This window comes from Euwallacea fornicatus, chromosome 17 (genome assembly GCF_040115645.1).
Source record: "Euwallacea fornicatus isolate EFF26 chromosome 17, ASM4011564v1, whole genome shotgun sequence".
In the NCBI taxonomy this organism is placed as follows: Eukaryota; Metazoa; Arthropoda; class Insecta; order Coleoptera; family Curculionidae; genus Euwallacea; species Euwallacea fornicatus.
In genome coordinates this window covers 98,752-115,030 of record NC_089557.1, presented here as the reverse complement: position 1 = coordinate 115,030, position 16,279 = coordinate 98,752, and the positions used below count along the sequence as shown (strand labels likewise).

The following is a 16,279-nucleotide window of genomic DNA, read 5'->3' as shown; positions in this document are numbered from 1 at the left end:
ACGTGTAATTAAGTTGAATTGTTTTTTATTCAATGCACATAATACGTCATCACAATGCTTGAAGATGTCCTGAAATTAAATCCAAAATTTATTTGCAAAAAAGAAATATGGTCCCTGACATGAGGTATAGAAAAAAGGCGATTCCAGGAATATAACATGGAATATGGGAATGGATGGTAAAAGAATATTTGCCTTTATTTAAAAGGATGCTATATAGGCCCAATCGAATATGCATTCACAATTCAAACGTGAGGAAGGATCGATCTTAATTTTGGTTATATTTCGCCAAAAGTGCTGAAACTAACCATTAATTTTAACCCACAAACTTGTCCATCTTTAAATTTTAAATATACAGCTGAAATGTGATAGGTCTTCATAAAAATGTCCAGAAGAGTCGAAGCAAAACGCTAATTGCGACCAAGATGAGAGGCATCCAAATCTGAAAAGAACGCTTAAAAAACTCTGCCACACCGGAAAGTATAACTGTGATCAACACACATATAGCTTTTCACTAATGAAAAACGAGATTCAGAAAATTATCCAGTATTGCTAAAAGAATAACCGTTTAAGATGAATCATCTTTTTGAGATATTTCTAATTTCATAATTTTAAATAAAGTGTGATCCATGATAATTTCAATCGAGGCTATAGCAAAAGGCCATATACGACAACACTAATATAATTTGCATGCATCACTTACCTTACTATCCACTTTGTCCATTTTTAATCCACTTATAACACCCTTTTCCAAAGGCTTTATCAATCCGGGCATCATTATTTCATCCAAAGGTTCCGCCAACATCGAAAATTTCCCGGCGCTTTTTATTTTCACTTTCACCACTTTGCCCATAAATTCTTCCCGCATCGGAACAAGAACCTGTTCATAGAATTGATTATGTCCGACGTAATGTTTTTTATCGTGAGATACCTATAAGACCAAATAGAAATTCCCGAATGATGATGAAAAAACTCTTTTTACCTCAGTTACCAAAACATCTTGGATTTCGCCCACTTTGTGGCCGTAGGGTTCGTAAGTGTAGAACAAATCCGTTAAACTAACAGAAAAAGGTAATAAGATTGGTCGCAAACATGAATAATGGCATTATTACCGTTTAGTTCGCTTTTTCACAACTTGAGGGTCTATTCTGGGCATTAATGCCGCAGGTGTCCCAGGCCTTGGAAAAAATTGGTTAATAAATAAACTAGGAAACTTGTACTCCGCACAGAGGCTCATAGTTTCCTCAAAATTTTCTTCAGTTTCAGTAGGGAACCCGCAAATGATATCTGTCGCTATAGTCATCCCTGGTACCCTAACCAATTTAAAACACTGTTTTTAAAAATTTACGGATGAAATATATCTTGCCTTAAAGTTAACTGCGAGTAATATCCAGATTTCATTTCCCTATGTTTTTATCCAACAGTTCTCACCTTTCTTGTAGAAATTGTACTACATGCTCGAAATCAGTTCTGCAATATTCACGTTTCATATCAGCTAAAACTTGGTCACTGCCGCTTTGTACGGGAACATGTAAAAATCCATAAACTCGCGGGTGATGCATAATTTTAACGATTTCATCTAAATGTTCGAGAATGTATGGGGGATTGGTCATTCCCAGCCGTAATCGGCAACCATTGGGTATAACTTCCACTAATTTCCAAAGCAGCTCTGGCAGTGATGATCCGATATCTCGTCCGTACGTTCCTGTTTCAAAAGAGTGTTATTCACATTTGAAACAAAAATTCGAAGACTTGATACCTGTATCTTCTGAGGTCAACCAAATTTCAACTACGCCCTCTTCAAAAGCTTGTTTTGCTCTGGCGACAATTTCTTCTGGAAGATAACTACCCAAATCGCCTCTTGCATGTTTCGTTTTGCAGTAGGTGCACTGATTCAGACATCCCGTATTTATGGCAATAATTTCTATAGAAAATTAGTTCAAAATTTCAATTCATGAACAAGAAAATATATAATTCTCAAATAAGAGCACTATAGCACGTATCTGTGAGGCTTCAGAAAACAAATTAAGACCCATTATGGAAAAATATAAATAAATAAACTGTTATACGGCTCTTACCAATTAATGGATTTCGTCGAACTTTTGGCAGCAACAAAGAAGCCCCACCTTTCTTTTTTCCATTTTCTTTTTTAGTTCCCAAAAGTTTCACTACATTACCTTTTAGAGTCTCTTCAACAACTAAACAAAAAAAATATATCCTGTATAGAAGCCTTTGGTACATTTCCACAATCAAAAATTATGTACCTTCTACAACCCTGTCAATTTGTTGTACACCGACGATACTATAACCTTGCACAAATGAAGATTTTGGAGCTCCTTGAGGCACACATCCAGCCAGAACTACCCTTTTATTAGATCTTTTTGCAGATTCAATTTCATTTCTAAATTAAAGCCAATTTAAGAGCCAACAAAAGAGAATTTGATAGGTAATCACCTAAAATGATCTTCTGCAGGATTTTTCACAGTGCAGCTGTTTAAGAGCCACAAATCTGCTTTGGTTTCATCTTCAGTTAAATTATATCCATACGCACTGAGCTGGCCTGCCATGTATTCTGAGTCTGAATTATTGTGAGCACAGCCCCATGTCTTAATGTAAATGCTTTGAACTCCAGGAATATTATCACCAATTGGTGCAGATCTGGCTTGGTCTGTCTATAAAATAACCAGCTAAAAAACTTTCAATCAAAGTGGTATGTATAATAATTACATGTTTGACTCGAGCTTTTACTTTCACATCTTTCCTGGAACTATATCTATCATTTGGAGTAATATCTTGAACAGATATTAAATCTTCAATGTCTTCTATGATTTCCTTGCATGGCTGTTCCATGTTTGATCTGCACGAAAATAAAGCTTTTTGCAAATGATGATCTAGATTGGGTTAACCCTCGTGAACTGAGTTTTAAATAATTGGATTGATCTCTGATGATAGCCAGCCCATGCAATTGGTTGAGTCAGGTGAAGTAGAGATTATTAAGAATTGGATGGTTATTTCCAAAAACTGCTTATTTTTAACGATTAAATTAACTAACAATTTAAATAAAATTAATAGTGTTGATGGGGTATGCATAGACTTCAATAACACTTCTTCAAACCTGCGACCCTCATCTTTGCAGCGATACCGTTTTTATTGAAACGTTAGCATTAGTAATTATTAGCAAAAGCAAACGTACAAACGGTTGTCGACTTTGTTGAGGATTTTTTATTTCATCATAATTCGGTTAAAAAAAAGGGAACGTGTATTTACCCAGAATTTTCCACATATTCCATTGTACAGTGTCGTAATAGCCCAATCGTTATTTTTTAAACTTTTTAATTACTTTTTATTAATGAAAGGTAGATAAAATATGTGGTTTTATGCTTTTCTGTATCTCTTTTGCACTGTTTTTCGACAAACCAAGATATTACTTTCATATTCGTTAAAGTGTCCCACATTGTAAGCGTCTTCATGTCACCTGTATTAAAGATAGCTTACAAAATGGCTGCCGTGTTCATATCACGATAATTCTATGTTTGTGTTTAAGTAAACATTCGATCGATTCACGATAAGATGGTATTTTTTGGTTTGAAAAAGCAGACCTTATATCATTGTTACAGAACTATAGGAAATTAACTCTCAAACGTCCAAATATTCTAAACGTTGGTATTTTTCATTTAACTTTTTTGTACCTCAGCAGCCATGTTGTTTTCTTCATAAATTTTACGTCATAGATCAACCCTAACCTCAAATTCAAAATTGACGTTATTTTATAATTTCTCATCATTTTGTTATTTTTACTGTTTTTAATTTTCTATTTGGTTTTGTACCGATTTACTAAATCGAAAATGGCACTAATTTAAGGTGACTTAAATACATTAACTAACTCCCAATAATATTGTATAATCACAAACATCTATCACTCCGACTTTTATAAAATAGGGTAATAAATATTAATTAATACAATTGTGTTTTAATTACGCTTCCAAGTCTATATCAAATAACTACATTTCCCACTTTAACTTCAGTTACCACATCCGCTTTGCAATGGAACATTTTGCAAGTGACTATTTATAATTTTGGATTGAACATGCAACATTTAATCCAATTTGTCATCTTAACTGCATGTTTTGTTTTGGGTAAGTTTAGTCTTAATTCAGAGCGTCTATGAGAAGGAAGTTATCACAAGATTTTTAAATCAGGAATTAAAGGACTCAGATGTTATATTTGTGGAACGTCTGATGATACCAAAAATGAGCACAATATATCATGTGTTGATTTCCAAGTTGATGATCCTCAATTTAACAGAGAGTGTGAAACTAACAGCAAAAGCTGCAGGTTGGCTCGGAAAGGTAAGTTGTACCTGTAAACTAATTTATAAACTGCTGAAATGATTATCAACGTCTGTATTGAGATGAGTGGGATAATGCCCTATTTATTAGACAGCTGTATGTGACATTTTCTGTTAATTTGCTGATAAATTTACTATTAAGTCAAAACTGAAATAGTTGAAAGAAATAAAGTTAATATATAATTTTAAATATTGTCAATGGAGATACCTATAGAAAAAATAAAGGATATTTCAATCTTATTACAGTAAATGAAAATGTAATTCTCAGTCGATCATGTGAACAAATTCCTTTGAATGACTGCAAAGTGGCTAACTCAATTGAATATTGTTTTTGTACCAAAGATTTGTGCAACAAAATTAATACTTTAGATGATGAAGGAGATGATGAGCATTTGGAAGGTAATTTTTTTATTATGTGTAGCAAATTGTCCCTAATGTGTATTTGTAATATCAAAATTATTAGTAACAGTTACAAAAAGTCCTTTGATAGATTTGATTTTTAGATTCAGAAGAAGGTAGTGGCATTGAAAAAATTAATTCACATACCTTGGACTTAGATTGTATCAATCCACCTAGAACCACTATCAAAAACTTCAATGACAGTATTGTGAGCCAACATGACAGTATCAATAAAAACACTATAGACGTAAATTCAAGTTGCTCAAAACGTCAATTTTATACATATTTAGTAGCAAGTACCTTATATGCTCTAGGATGAATTTGCCTTACAGTATCAACATAACTTCCTTTCTATTACCAATGTTTTGGTAATAAATTTTTTATCGTATTTCAATAAAATTTCCCAGGTCACTAACATTAATAGATATGTGTTTCTTAATATCTATAATGATATGACGTGAATGTAGCGAAATATTTATTTGAATGTAAAGAGAAATTTAATATATCTTGTCCAATTAAGTAATGAACGAACGACTGATGTATGCATGTATTATCAATTACCGGATATATGGACATGATACATTATATAAAGACTGATATGTGCCGCTTTTCTTCTCAAAGTATATAAAATTAGAATATATATTTATTTAGTATTTTTTTTATAAATAAGAGTGTGGGAAAAAATAGCCAAAATAAGTATAATTTTCAGGGCTTTACTTACCTAACGTCTTAGGTATAAGAGAACGTCAAATAAAACTAGATTAATAATCGTATGCTTTCTGCTTTAATAAACATTTATTCCACATTTAGAGGTACCTATTAACGTTATGTACTAAAACATTCCTCAATTGAGCGCTTTACTAAGTGTTGTAACTAGGAATAAACTTACATTTTTGCAATCAACAATTGTTTAGTTACCGAAATGTATACCAAAGTATAAATTGGCTGTGCTTACAGAGCAAGTGACATGCGTACGTACAGATATAAGTAGAGGTATTTAACGTTAACGCCAAAGGAAAATTATAAAAAGTCATTAAATAAATTCGTTTTTAACCCACAAAATGTTTTATTTGATCATGAGCCTTTGTTACCCCCATAATACTTACAGCCATAAATGTGTTTTTATTTTGATTTCCATCGGAAATTGAAGAAAAAATGTGCGAATACAAAAGCCCTACTCACACTATTTTTTGACATTCGAGATTCTATGAACGTATTCGAAATGTCTTATTTTATTAATTGTCTTAAAAAATATAGATCATCTCTTTTAAGGAGCCCCTATTTTTAGAGGCGAAAAAAAGTCCTGAAAAAATGCATTGACATTCTAAAGTTAGATTTGCTCCCACGAAGGAGATTGTTTTGGTGAATTCATATTTAGTCCTAATATGTACTTCCTTCGAAAACAAATCCGACCTTTTGCGGCAACGTCTAATATTTTTTTCGTAGTTAACAATAAGCAGCGTTTAACATTTTCAGTCGTCACCCTGCAACGAGTTAAGCGCGTTAAATATTGCCATTTGTAGGTAATTTAACGTTTTCCAATGTGCCTTACCTTAATTTTATGTATGGTAAGAGATGTCATAGTAAAACGCATTAGAACGGTCCAGTTAAGTTTAGAATATTTATTGCTCTCTTGAAAGTGAGGAGTTATCGGTCAGAATAAGAACTAGCGATAATCTCCATGACATTAGTCTGTTTGTTGTCGTCCTCGTGATGAATATTTTTATTTTGTGGTTTATTCTATGAATTTGTACCACTTATGAGAAATAAAAGTGCTCTCTTTAATTATTTTTCTGTTACATCGATATAATAAATTCTCCAAATTTAGTTAACTTCGCTATTACGTTTCCAAGATTTTTACACCCATTTATCTTGTTATTGTGATTTTGACCTTCTGGGTCAGTGCTATAAGACTAACCGTGCGTTTATTTATGAGATCATAATATAGCAACCAGTAGTAATAATTTCACTCTTGCCAACGAGGGACATTTTCAAACGAGCACTACGCAGGTTTTTAAAGCGATCTGACCGGTAAAATTGCTATTATTGCTTTGAGGTAAACATAAGTAGTTGTAAAAAGGAGTTTACATCTATATGTATAAGAAATAAGTTATTAGAAAAGTATTTTAGTGGATTTTGTGTATATAAATGTGACTGATTTGGATTGTGTAAACTGTAGTGACCCTGTGTAAGTAGATACATGTTTCACTTTTAAAATCACGAACGTCGGTCACATCTCAAGAAAATACTTCATGAATGCCAGCGAGCAGAGCATTACATTTTTAGGCCCCTTGGAATATACAGCGATTGTAAGAAGTATTGCACCCAATTATAACTTTTATAAACTTGATATTTTAAAAAGTGTTTAAATACGTATAACTTTATTTTAAAATATGCATTTAATGCGTTATTTTTGCTGTGCAAATTTTTCAGCCCCATCCAGCTACCCTTACAAATTTTTTTATTAAAAAAGAACGCACCCATTATAGTATGTCAAATGAAAGGTAATTCAATAAGGGATACGACGATATACTCAAAACTAAAATTAGGTCTATAGTGTTTTTTTAATTGAAGAAAGTCCATATCCTAAAACGATTAAAAATTTTAATCTTTGCTTTCTAGGTCAAAAATTCTTTCTGATTTCACTTTGAAAGAGAGTGAAAAAATTACCATAAATCGTAGAAATTACAAATAGGTTTTAATGTAAACAATTTTTAGATTTAAAATATTTTGGTTTTTATAGAATTACTAGTCGAGTTCAGTTGTTAGACATCTCCCACAGTAAGAATGTTACAAAAATTTGTGGTTTTTCTGAGAAGAATTTAAATTTTAATCATTTTAGGGTATGTAATTTTAGTTCTGAGTATACCGTTGTATCTCTTATTAAATTATCTTTGATTTGATATATTATCAGGGGCCCTTTTCTATTTGAAAATAAAAAGTTACTTGGGGTAGCTAAATAGAGGGTGAATAATTTCTAGGAAAAATGAAGGAGGTAAAGAAAAAAACTATATTTATGGTACTTTTGAGAAAAGAACAAAGATATGGCTTGTTTCATGTTCATTCGTAGATAATGGGCAGTTAACTCAAAAAATAGCGGATTAGTGACGTCAAAGAAAAAAAAGATGGGGAGTACAAATTGTGAATCCTGATCGTGAGGATAAAGAATAAAATTTGTATCTGATATCTTGATGATCGTAAAATTGAATGAATCGTGAGGAAAATTTGTTTGCAAGCTTGAATTGAAGTCCCTATATCCATTGCAGATCCCTTTATTATTACAGCAAGATGATAAGTATCAGAGGCGGCACAACCTTGCGGCTTTTCCTGTTGGCGGCACTTGCAGTTGCCTCAGCGGCTTCAGTCGCGCGTTCCCAATCGCCGCAAGCATCACGCACTGTCATGGAACCAGCTTTCGCGAATGTGGGCCAACAAGCCGGTTTGGAGATTTGGAGAGTTGAGGTCAGTAATGCTTTTTTTTCATGTTAGTTATGAAAACTCAGCTGAAAAGAACGAGTAGAGCTGGATGAAAATGGCGGAAATATACCTAGAATACAGAGTTTTGAAAACTTTAAGTCGAAATATCCTTCACTTTTAATTTATGAGTTTTATTTAAAAAATCTTGAATTTGGTTCCATTTTAAGCAGCGTAAAATTGTAACAATATTACAATTTTTTTCTATCATATTTAAATTATGAAATGCCAACCATTAACGTACACATACATATATACAATGTGAGATATGTTGCGCTGAAACAAGTATGATGCAGTACTGTTCGATTTACCTTAACTGCAGAAATGTATTAACTATAAAATAAACAAATAGCTGCCTTGACGGTTTGCCCTTGGAATTAAAATATTCGTATATAGCCAACCTTTTTACGAAGTAATTTGTTCCTAGTTTCACGTTTCATGGAACAATGATTCATAATCATTTTGAACTCGTTAATGTATTTAACAGATAATTACAGAAACCTTAGATGCTGAAATATCTATGAGTATTTTACATAAAACTTATACTTTATTGTTTTCTTTTGTAAATATTGATATATCGATAAAAATTTATTAAGTACGTATATGGAATAAACTCGGTGATATATTACCCACTCAACTAAATCGTTAACACCGTTGGCAAGCCGTAAAAATATAGCAATATGGAATTAGTTTCGATAGATTTTGATTTAAAAAGTTTGTCAGATTGCTTTTATGAGATTGCGAGTTTTTAATAGTTCTAACAGACTTTTCTAAAGTAATAATTACAATTGAACTATTATCACTGTGTACTTTATTCATATTTTGATACATTCCAACTATTAATTTCTGTCAGATAGATCGATATACGTTCCAATTAAATTTATCAATGTTGACAATGGACTATTTCATGCGATGTTATATACGGTGTGACCCTTTTTTTTGGATCGGTCTGAAAAAAGTTTGTTGATTGTGCGATTTAGCCCGGATTTTTTTTTATTATAGAGCTCGATAAAGTGCACATTTTCCGCAAAAATGGCCTGGCTGGTATCAAATTCAAAGCCTACTATGATAGTTTCTAGGAGCGAAATTTTAATAAATTATATTAGCGATTTTTTTGGAAAAAATCTGTGCACGCCGCCTCATAACGGGCCTGTGCAAAATTTTATCGAGAAATTTTCAGCAATAACGATTTTGTGGAAAAATTAGCAATACATCCTCAGTAGTTATTTATTTTCAAAAATTCCACAGTCGGCTATGGAGAACAAGCGAAGTGTTTAATTGTCAAACAAACGCATCAAACATCAACATCGACCTTAAAACTTATTTGTGTTTAATACGAATTAAATTATTAATCGTGATAATTATGGAAAATTTAAGCGTAAGAGGAAAAACAGAAATTGTTCGTCTTGTTGGCGATAACGTGCGTTCGACAGAAAAAGCTGCCGCAGAATTCAACATCAGACATCAAGATAGACCGGGAAGTCGAAGTAACAAGGCAAAATGGACGTCGTGGGCTTCTTCCAAATAACAACGAAATTTTGCGATATTTCAACGACAATCCCCGAAGTGGTACTAGAACGGCTAGTTCGGACCTTAATATGCCCAGAGAAAGTATGATAAGATGTAAGTAAGTACCCCGTGTGCATTTTTAATTCTTCTATAAAATCGTTATTACTCAATATTTTTCATTAAAATTTTATAAAAGTCCGTTTTGAGGGGTGGTGAATCCAGTGGCATGCACAGATTTTTTCTAAGAAAATTTCTAATATAATTTATTAAAATTTCGCTCCTAGACACTGTCATAGTAGGCCTTGAATTTTATGTCAACAAGACCATTTTTACTGAAAATGTGCAGTTTATCAAGCTCCATAATTTAAAAAAAATCCGAGCTAAATCGGACAATCAATAAACTCTTTACAGACTGATCCCAAAACAAATGTGTCACACTGTATGTATATGCATAATTTACTTTATTTTTAAAGGCTTAAAATGCTGAAATGAAATATGTAGCAGCTAATGTGTTTTGTTTTATGCGGCACCGAGGAAAAGATCATATTTTTCATCTAAATTCTTATTAACGACCATATTATATCAATGTCCTGGTAAATTTATCACGGTGATACTTTCCACAGAAATAGAGGAATTGGCCAATGCTCTGCTCTGAATTAATCGTTTCTATAGAAACCACTTTTAATATTTTCAAAATAATAGTCGATTAAGTACCTAATTCCTAAAAATACTTAAGAATGTTCGATATCTTTGAAATTATCTGCGTCACTGAAAAGCTCGATTCTAACCAGAAGTCCCCCTTAAAAGTTCAGAAATCGAAAAGGATTCGGATTATTTATATTTACACATTTACTTCGGAGTTTTATGTTATACTCGTATCTAGATTTTTTTTAGTTGTGATTTTTTTTTTATCTCGCCTCCATAATTCAGTGATGTCACTTAACACAACGGCAACAAATCTCCTTATTTTTAGAAGTGTTTTCGTTGTTTCTGCCTCTAAAAATTTATCAATAACACGTGTCGGTCGGAATTTTCGGAAGTATATATTACTATTTCCACACTATCAGGGATAAAAGCAGTTACTGTTTACCCTAGACATTGGTTTATTTAAGTTTGTTAATTGGGGCCTTGTCAATTCTGACATTTTCGCTTTTAAAAGTCATTAAGATCCCAATTAAATTAAATTAGCCTTCTTCAACATGGACGTAAATTGAAAAACAGAACATTGAAATGGCTTTGGAACATGGCACATCGATTGGCACATGCCTGTCATTTTAAGGCGATAAATTTATTAAGGTACCTGATTCCTTGCGAATAGATTCAAACAATTTCAGGCCAAATATACAAAGCGTCATTCAGTTCTGTGTCCATTAACTCATTCATAATGTGGTTCATATTTTGATATCTATCACGTAAAACATCCCACGCAAATGAACTATGTAGTCGTGTCACGCAACCTCTATCGATTGTAGGAACCTGCAAATATTAAGGGTCCTTTTTTTCAAAGAACTTCTCAGTAAAACACATAAATTGGGTTGGTGACACTAGTATGATTAATAAAGACAAGTTTCGCTCTATTGAATCTTTTTATAGCCGGAGCCAACAGCGGAGACGTGTTGCTGACAAAACACCCCAGATTTATTGAGAATTCGAAAATTTGTTGTTTTCCTCTAAAAAGTAATATGTCCTCCCACGATCCACCATATCGTGGCGTTTAATCGATTGTTTATATGATACGGCTTATAAAACTTTTATGCGTATTCGTTATCTAGCCGAGCAAACATCCTAAATATATAATTTGCCATTATCTGTTGGATCATGTTTTTATGTTTTAATTTAACAGATAGATATCGTCACAGAGAAGACTTCACGAGTTATGTCATGATTGGAAAATGTCAGTTTGTAAACTTTATACCCAATAATGTTATCTTCGACAATAAAAACAACTTACTTAAGCTGCCCTTTAGAGACCGAAAGGCTTGTACGAGCTATTGTTGTAGATGGTTGAAAAGGTTAATCGTCTCTAAAAGACTTTACTTGCTTTTTCAGGATTTCAAGCCAGTGGCGTATCCCAAAAACCAGTATGGCAAATTCTATTCCGGCGATTCATACATTATTCTTAACGTAAGTATCCTACTACGCTAGCCATATTCCTACAAAACATCGTGTATTTCGAAAATGGGGCGTTTTCAAACATACGTCTAGAAAACGCTCTTTATAACAAATTTTTTTTATTGAATACTCAACTCCCGAATAATGAGAACTGTAGAGAAATATTTCTTTTTGGCAACGCTTACCGGCTCTCAATTTAAACGACAATAATCGAATTTTGCTGTCGTGGTTTTAAACAGCTTTCAAGTACCTGTAGCAATAAATTTGCTATGAAATATTGGTCGCATGTATGAAAGTCTCATTTACTTGAAATTACACGATAGAAAATATTTGCCGATGATAAGTAATCAAGTCCGTCAAGGCAAATCGTGTTATTGGTTTGTCTCTGTTTTAGACGAAAGTAAACAAGAGAGGAGAAAAATCCTGGGACGTGCACTTTTGGCTTGGAGCGGACACTACTCAGGTGAGACATTTAGCTCAAATTACTTATTTGCTGTTTTACAACTGAAAGTTGAAATCTTATCATTTGAAACGTAACCGACAAAATGTGTCATCAACACATTTCCTGATGAAATAAAACGAGTTGATTGAAAATGCAATTAAGTCTCACTTCATTTGATGAAAGCAATGCACGAGCAAAATAACTGAAGAAAGAAACGTTCTTGTGTCTGAACTCACCCTTGTAAAAACTAAAGCTATAAAAAAATAAGGATCTTTGGTCTTAAATTAACGTTTGAAGTTAATTTTTCCAATCTTCAACACATCCTGCCTTTACGAGCATTAAACTAATTAAATTAGTTTAATTATTTAGCACAACACATTTTGTTTCTACATCAAAAGTTATTTTTGTCGCTGTTTCATTGACCAAACAATAAAACTTTATTTCAAGGAGTATTTTAATTCGATGTATGTGGAGAGTACGTTTGTACGTGTAAATAAAGAGCCAGATGATTGAATGCTCAATCCTTATTTTTAGAGAATATTTTACAATTTGTGTTTGTATTTTTATTCGAGGGTGGAAAAGAAAGAAAAACTAGGCATGATATTTCGTGCAACTAGCGACTTTTAAAAATAGAACGTTTTACCTTCATCTTGGGATTGTCAGTACTGCTACCGTTTTTAAGAAAACATTGAAATTAAAACAATCCCAGTTTCTATTGATTTTAAGGGGTGGGTCAGATATGAAATTGCCAAAGTCACGAAGGGTGTTTTTTAATAATCACAGATCTAGTTTTATATTTCTTCGCTTGACTGAATCAGATGATTCATCTGTTACTGTTCCTAATTTAATTAGGTGACCGCGGAACTAATTAAATTTATTAGCGTGGCACGTTAATTAAAAATTATTTTAAGTCTGCTTTACGTGTGCAGGTTTGTATATATTACAGGGCGTCTGTTTCCGCAGCTCTATCTTGGTAACTCGGTCAAGTTTTGCATGTACAGTTCAAAAATATGTTGGTTTAAAATTTGGATAATCCTGATGACTTTCGAAAAATAATGAAATTTTGGAAAAGCTGCAAATTATTTAACATTGTCCCAATTTTTGCCCGGTTGAGCAGCAAAAACTAACCCTGTATATTACAAAACAACATTCAAAATATATACATTTGCATTGGACAGGACGAAGCAGGAGCAGCAGCAATCCTTTCGGTCCAACTAGACGATTTATTGCGGGGCGAACCAGTTCAGCACAGGGAGACTCAAGAGCACGAGTCTCAACTTTTCTTGTCCTATTTCAAATCGGGGGTTCGGTACCAACCAGGAGGCGTTTCTTCAGGTTTCCGACACGTGGACCGGAATCAAGCTGAGACCAGACTCTTTCAAGTCAAAGGATCCAGAAACATTAGAGTCAAAGAGGTAAATATTATAGTGTTTTAAGCAGATATTTATGAGGTTTTTTCCATTTTTTTTTTAAATAGGTGGATCCTAACATATCTTCAATGAATAAAGGAGATTGTTTTATCCTGGACATAGGCAAAACCATCTATGTATACGTGGGCATAACCGCTAGAAGAGTGGAAAAACTTAAAGCTACTGCTGCGGCGAATCAGATAAGAGATCAAGATCACGCAGGAAAATCCAAAGTCGTTATCGTTGGTAGGTCAATTTCGATTAACCTGGCATTTTGTCATGTTTCCATTTAAAAAACAAAAGTACTAGGTAGAAACTTCATTATAAATCACCGTATAGAGAATGATTAAAAAAGACGCGGCAATATTTTAAGGAGGTGATTTCTTAGACAATTTCGTGAAAAGGCTTCCTATAAGCATAGGTTCGGAAATGTATTGTTTCCAAGATACAGGGTGTTAATTTTTCTTTAATAATAGTTTTTGAAAAATAATTAAAATACCTTTTCACTTTTTTTTTTAATTTGGTAGCTTTTTAACTTTTTGAAAGTTATCAAAGCACAAAATATTCTTAGGGAATAAGAGAATGAACCTTTGAATTTTTTGAAAATGTTTTTGTATGATAAAGGGGCATGCAATAAAATGGTTTTGATCTTTTATCTGGTAACCGAATCAAAATGCAACGAAACTTCAAAAGACAAAAAAGTTGTATTACTAGTTGCTTCATCTAAAAGAATACCGAAATTTAATTAAAATCAGAGGCAGAGATTCTGTCGCAATAAATTTGGTTAAGGCGTCCTCTCGAAACGCCACTGGGCTTGATAATTTTTATCTAGTTAAAAAAAGTTATTTGAATTATTTCTCAAAAACTGTTATTATAAAAGAAATTAAAATCCTATACCTTGGAACAATCAATTTGTAAGCCTATATTTATAGGAACTTTTTTTCAAAAAATAACCTGAGATATTACGTCCTTAAATATTGCCGCGTCTTTTTTAAACACCCTGAATAATGATACGACCTTTTTGTTGGTCTACACTCTATAATATAATTGTTCACTTCACCTATACAAGAAATGTGTTATTTAGACGAATTTAGCCCTGAATCGGACTTCGAAACTTTCTTCGCCGCTCTTGGGGGAGGATCGCGTAGTGCCGTTCCTGAAGCCGCAGTTGGAGGAGATGACGCACAGTTCGAGAGTTCTGAAGAACGTTCTGCATCGTTGTATCGCGTATCTGATGCATCAGGTTGGGTCCATTATTGCTCAATATCAGTCCTTACCTTCATTTTTAGGATCAATTCGTGTTGAACCCGTTGGCCAACGTCCCCTGCAACCCTCCCTCCTTGATGAAGGAGACGTGTTTATCTTGGATACCGGCACTGGCGACGTATTCGTCTGGATCGGCCGTAAAGCCACGAGCCAGGAAAAGAAGGAATCCATGAAGAAGGCTGACGCCTATTTAGCAGAACACAAACGTCCTTCGTGGACCCACGTTGAGCGTGTTTCCCAGGTAAGTTTACGGTCAGAGACCACTTTATATGAGACGATTAAGTATTTAAACCTGATTTCAGCTCCCGCGACTATTTGCATTCATCTTCATTATAATTTCATGTTAGATTGTTTCTACCAAACTTATTTAACGTTAAACAGGGAGCCGAACCAGCCCCATTCACTCAATATTTCCGCACATGGCAAAGTATCGGCGAGGTCAGGACACGCATCGTTCGTTCTGCGGGGCAACCTCGACTTTTCCACGCTCTTTTGCGTCCAGGTGCCTCCACATTCACCGTTCAAGAAGTATACAATTTGGACCAAGACGAATTAAACACTGATGACGTCATGTTTTTGGATGTTCCCGAAGACAATGTAGTGTATCTGTGGATCGGTGAAGGTGCTGATGTTGATGAAAAAAGGATGAGTGGCGATTTAGTAAAGGCAAGTTTATGGACATAGCAAGTAGGAACTTTTTTTTTCAAAACATTCCGCGCCGTCACTCAAAATATTCAGTGACGGCTCAATATTATGACATGCGCTTTACCAAGCAACACCTTACTGAGAGTTTATTTGAACGTGCTGCGGTGGAGAATGTCTGGTCCTATACCGGTAAAAGACAAAACGCAAACGTTAATATTCCCAATGCGGTCTTAGAATCTACCAATAAATTTTTTCAGTTATAGGAAAAATTTTAGTAATTGCTGTTGTAACATTATGAAACGTCTTCTATTAGTTACAATTTATTATTACATATTATACATCACAAAATTACTTTTTCAGAGATATCTCGACAAACAGGGTCGAGATACCACCACCGTTAAAATTCTCAATCAAGGCAAGGAAGACGACGGTTTCAAGGCGCATTTTTCGTCCTGGGATGCGAAATTTTTGGAAAACGAACTCAAATAGTTGGCCAAATACTTTGAAGACTGAAAGTTACTCCGTTCATAGCGTTGAAGTTTGAAAATATTCTTTTGTTAATGATCTATGATTTTTCCCCATAGTATGATTCATATGTATATTTTAACTGTTCAATACATACGTCTCTTGTAACAATTTTAACTTTCCCAAAATACATAATAACAAAGTTTTATAGTA

The 16,279-nt window shown here is 33.6% G+C and overlaps 3 protein-coding genes and 1 long non-coding RNA gene across 10 annotated transcripts; 2 read left to right on the top strand and 2 right to left on the bottom strand.

Annotated features, from left to right (window-relative positions):
• Positions 1–8: 8 nt before the first annotated feature.
• Positions 9–3,427, bottom strand: LOC136344317 (threonylcarbamoyladenosine tRNA methylthiotransferase). Of its 2 annotated transcripts, XM_066291635.1 has the most exons (11): positions 3,265–3,427; positions 2,725–2,854; positions 2,452–2,669; positions 2,262–2,398; positions 2,076–2,195; positions 1,757–1,921; positions 1,429–1,702; positions 1,110–1,310; positions 980–1,055; positions 701–928; positions 9–439 (listed from the first exon to the last, which is right to left on the bottom strand). In XM_066291635.1, exons 1-11 carry the CDS (start codon positions 3,285–3,287, stop codon positions 374–376), a joined length of 1,638 nt encoding a protein of 545 aa, XP_066147732.1. In that variant the 5' UTR covers positions 3,288–3,427; the 3' UTR covers positions 9–373. The 2 variants fall into 2 exon arrangements, with proteins under 2 accessions (XP_066147732.1, XP_066147733.1); XM_066291636.1 differs by lacking the exon at positions 3,265–3,427 and having other exon boundaries at positions 2,452–2,684; positions 2,725–2,852.
• Positions 3,428–3,755: 328 nt separating this feature from the next.
• LOC136344331 (uncharacterized) lies at positions 3,756–5,806 on the top strand. Of its 3 annotated transcripts, none has more exons than XM_066291676.1 (5): positions 3,784–3,858; positions 4,023–4,133; positions 4,197–4,346; positions 4,592–4,744; positions 4,849–5,806. In XM_066291676.1, exons 2-5 carry the CDS (start codon positions 4,085–4,087, stop codon positions 5,061–5,063), a joined length of 567 nt encoding a protein of 188 aa, XP_066147773.1. In that variant the 5' UTR covers positions 3,784–3,858; positions 4,023–4,084; the 3' UTR covers positions 5,064–5,806. The 3 variants fall into 3 exon arrangements, with proteins under 3 accessions (XP_066147774.1, XP_066147773.1, XP_066147772.1); XM_066291675.1 differs by having other exon boundaries at positions 3,784–3,937; XM_066291677.1 differs by having other exon boundaries at positions 3,756–4,133; positions 4,836–5,003.
• An 861-nt stretch (positions 5,807–6,667) lies between these two features.
• Gel (Gelsolin) lies at positions 6,668–16,272 on the top strand. Of its 4 annotated transcripts, none has more exons than XM_066291653.1 (10): positions 6,668–6,800; positions 8,029–8,206; positions 11,777–11,851; positions 12,234–12,302; positions 13,460–13,696; positions 13,759–13,936; positions 14,775–14,933; positions 14,980–15,197; positions 15,338–15,622; positions 15,962–16,272. In XM_066291653.1, exons 2-10 carry the CDS (start codon positions 8,033–8,035, stop codon positions 16,088–16,090), a joined length of 1,524 nt encoding a protein of 507 aa, XP_066147750.1. In that variant the 5' UTR covers positions 6,668–6,800; positions 8,029–8,032; the 3' UTR covers positions 16,091–16,272. The 4 variants fall into 4 exon arrangements, with proteins under 4 accessions (XP_066147750.1, XP_066147749.1, XP_066147751.1 ...); XM_066291652.1 differs by having other exon boundaries at positions 6,670–6,800; positions 8,011–8,206; XM_066291654.1 differs by having other exon boundaries at positions 6,794–6,932.
• On the bottom strand, positions 8,009–8,555 carry LOC136344334 (uncharacterized). The gene is made up of 2 exons (XR_010732945.1): positions 8,477–8,555; positions 8,009–8,247 (listed from the first exon to the last, which is right to left on the bottom strand). It is a non-coding gene; the product is annotated as an uncharacterized lncRNA (long non-coding RNA).
• Positions 16,273–16,279: the final 7 nt, after the last annotated feature.

Excerpts from the sequence above, each read along its gene's own strand:
- LOC136344317 (XM_066291635.1), bottom strand. The coding sequence starts at position 3,287 with ATGGAATATGTGGAAAATTCTGG. Across the intron at positions 2,855-3,264 it reads GAATATGTGGAAAATTCTGG|ATCAAACATGGAACAGCCAT; the intron begins GTAAATACACGT and ends ATTTTCGTGCAG. Across the intron at positions 440-700 it reads TGGACAAAGTGGATAGTAAG|ATTTGGATGCCTCTCATCTT; the intron begins GTAAGTGATGCA and ends CGTTCTTTTCAG.
- LOC136344331 (XM_066291676.1), top strand. The coding sequence starts at position 4,085 with ATGCAACATTTAATCCAATTTGTCATCTTAACTGCATGTTTTGTTTTG. Across the intron at positions 4,134-4,196 it reads AACTGCATGTTTTGTTTTGG|GAATTAAAGGACTCAGATGT; the intron begins GTAAGTTTAGTC and ends TTTTTAAATCAG. Across the intron at positions 4,745-4,848 it reads AGATGATGAGCATTTGGAAG|ATTCAGAAGAAGGTAGTGGC; the intron begins GTAATTTTTTTA and ends TTTGATTTTTAG.
- Gel (XM_066291653.1), top strand. The coding sequence starts at position 8,033 with ATGATAAGTATCAGAGGCGGCACAACCTTGCGGCTTTTCCTGTTGGCG. Across the intron at positions 11,852-12,233 it reads ATTCATACATTATTCTTAAC|ACGAAAGTAAACAAGAGAGG; the intron begins GTAAGTATCCTA and ends TCTCTGTTTTAG. Across the intron at positions 13,937-14,774 it reads ATCCAAAGTCGTTATCGTTG|ACGAATTTAGCCCTGAATCG; the intron begins GTAGGTCAATTT and ends TGTGTTATTTAG.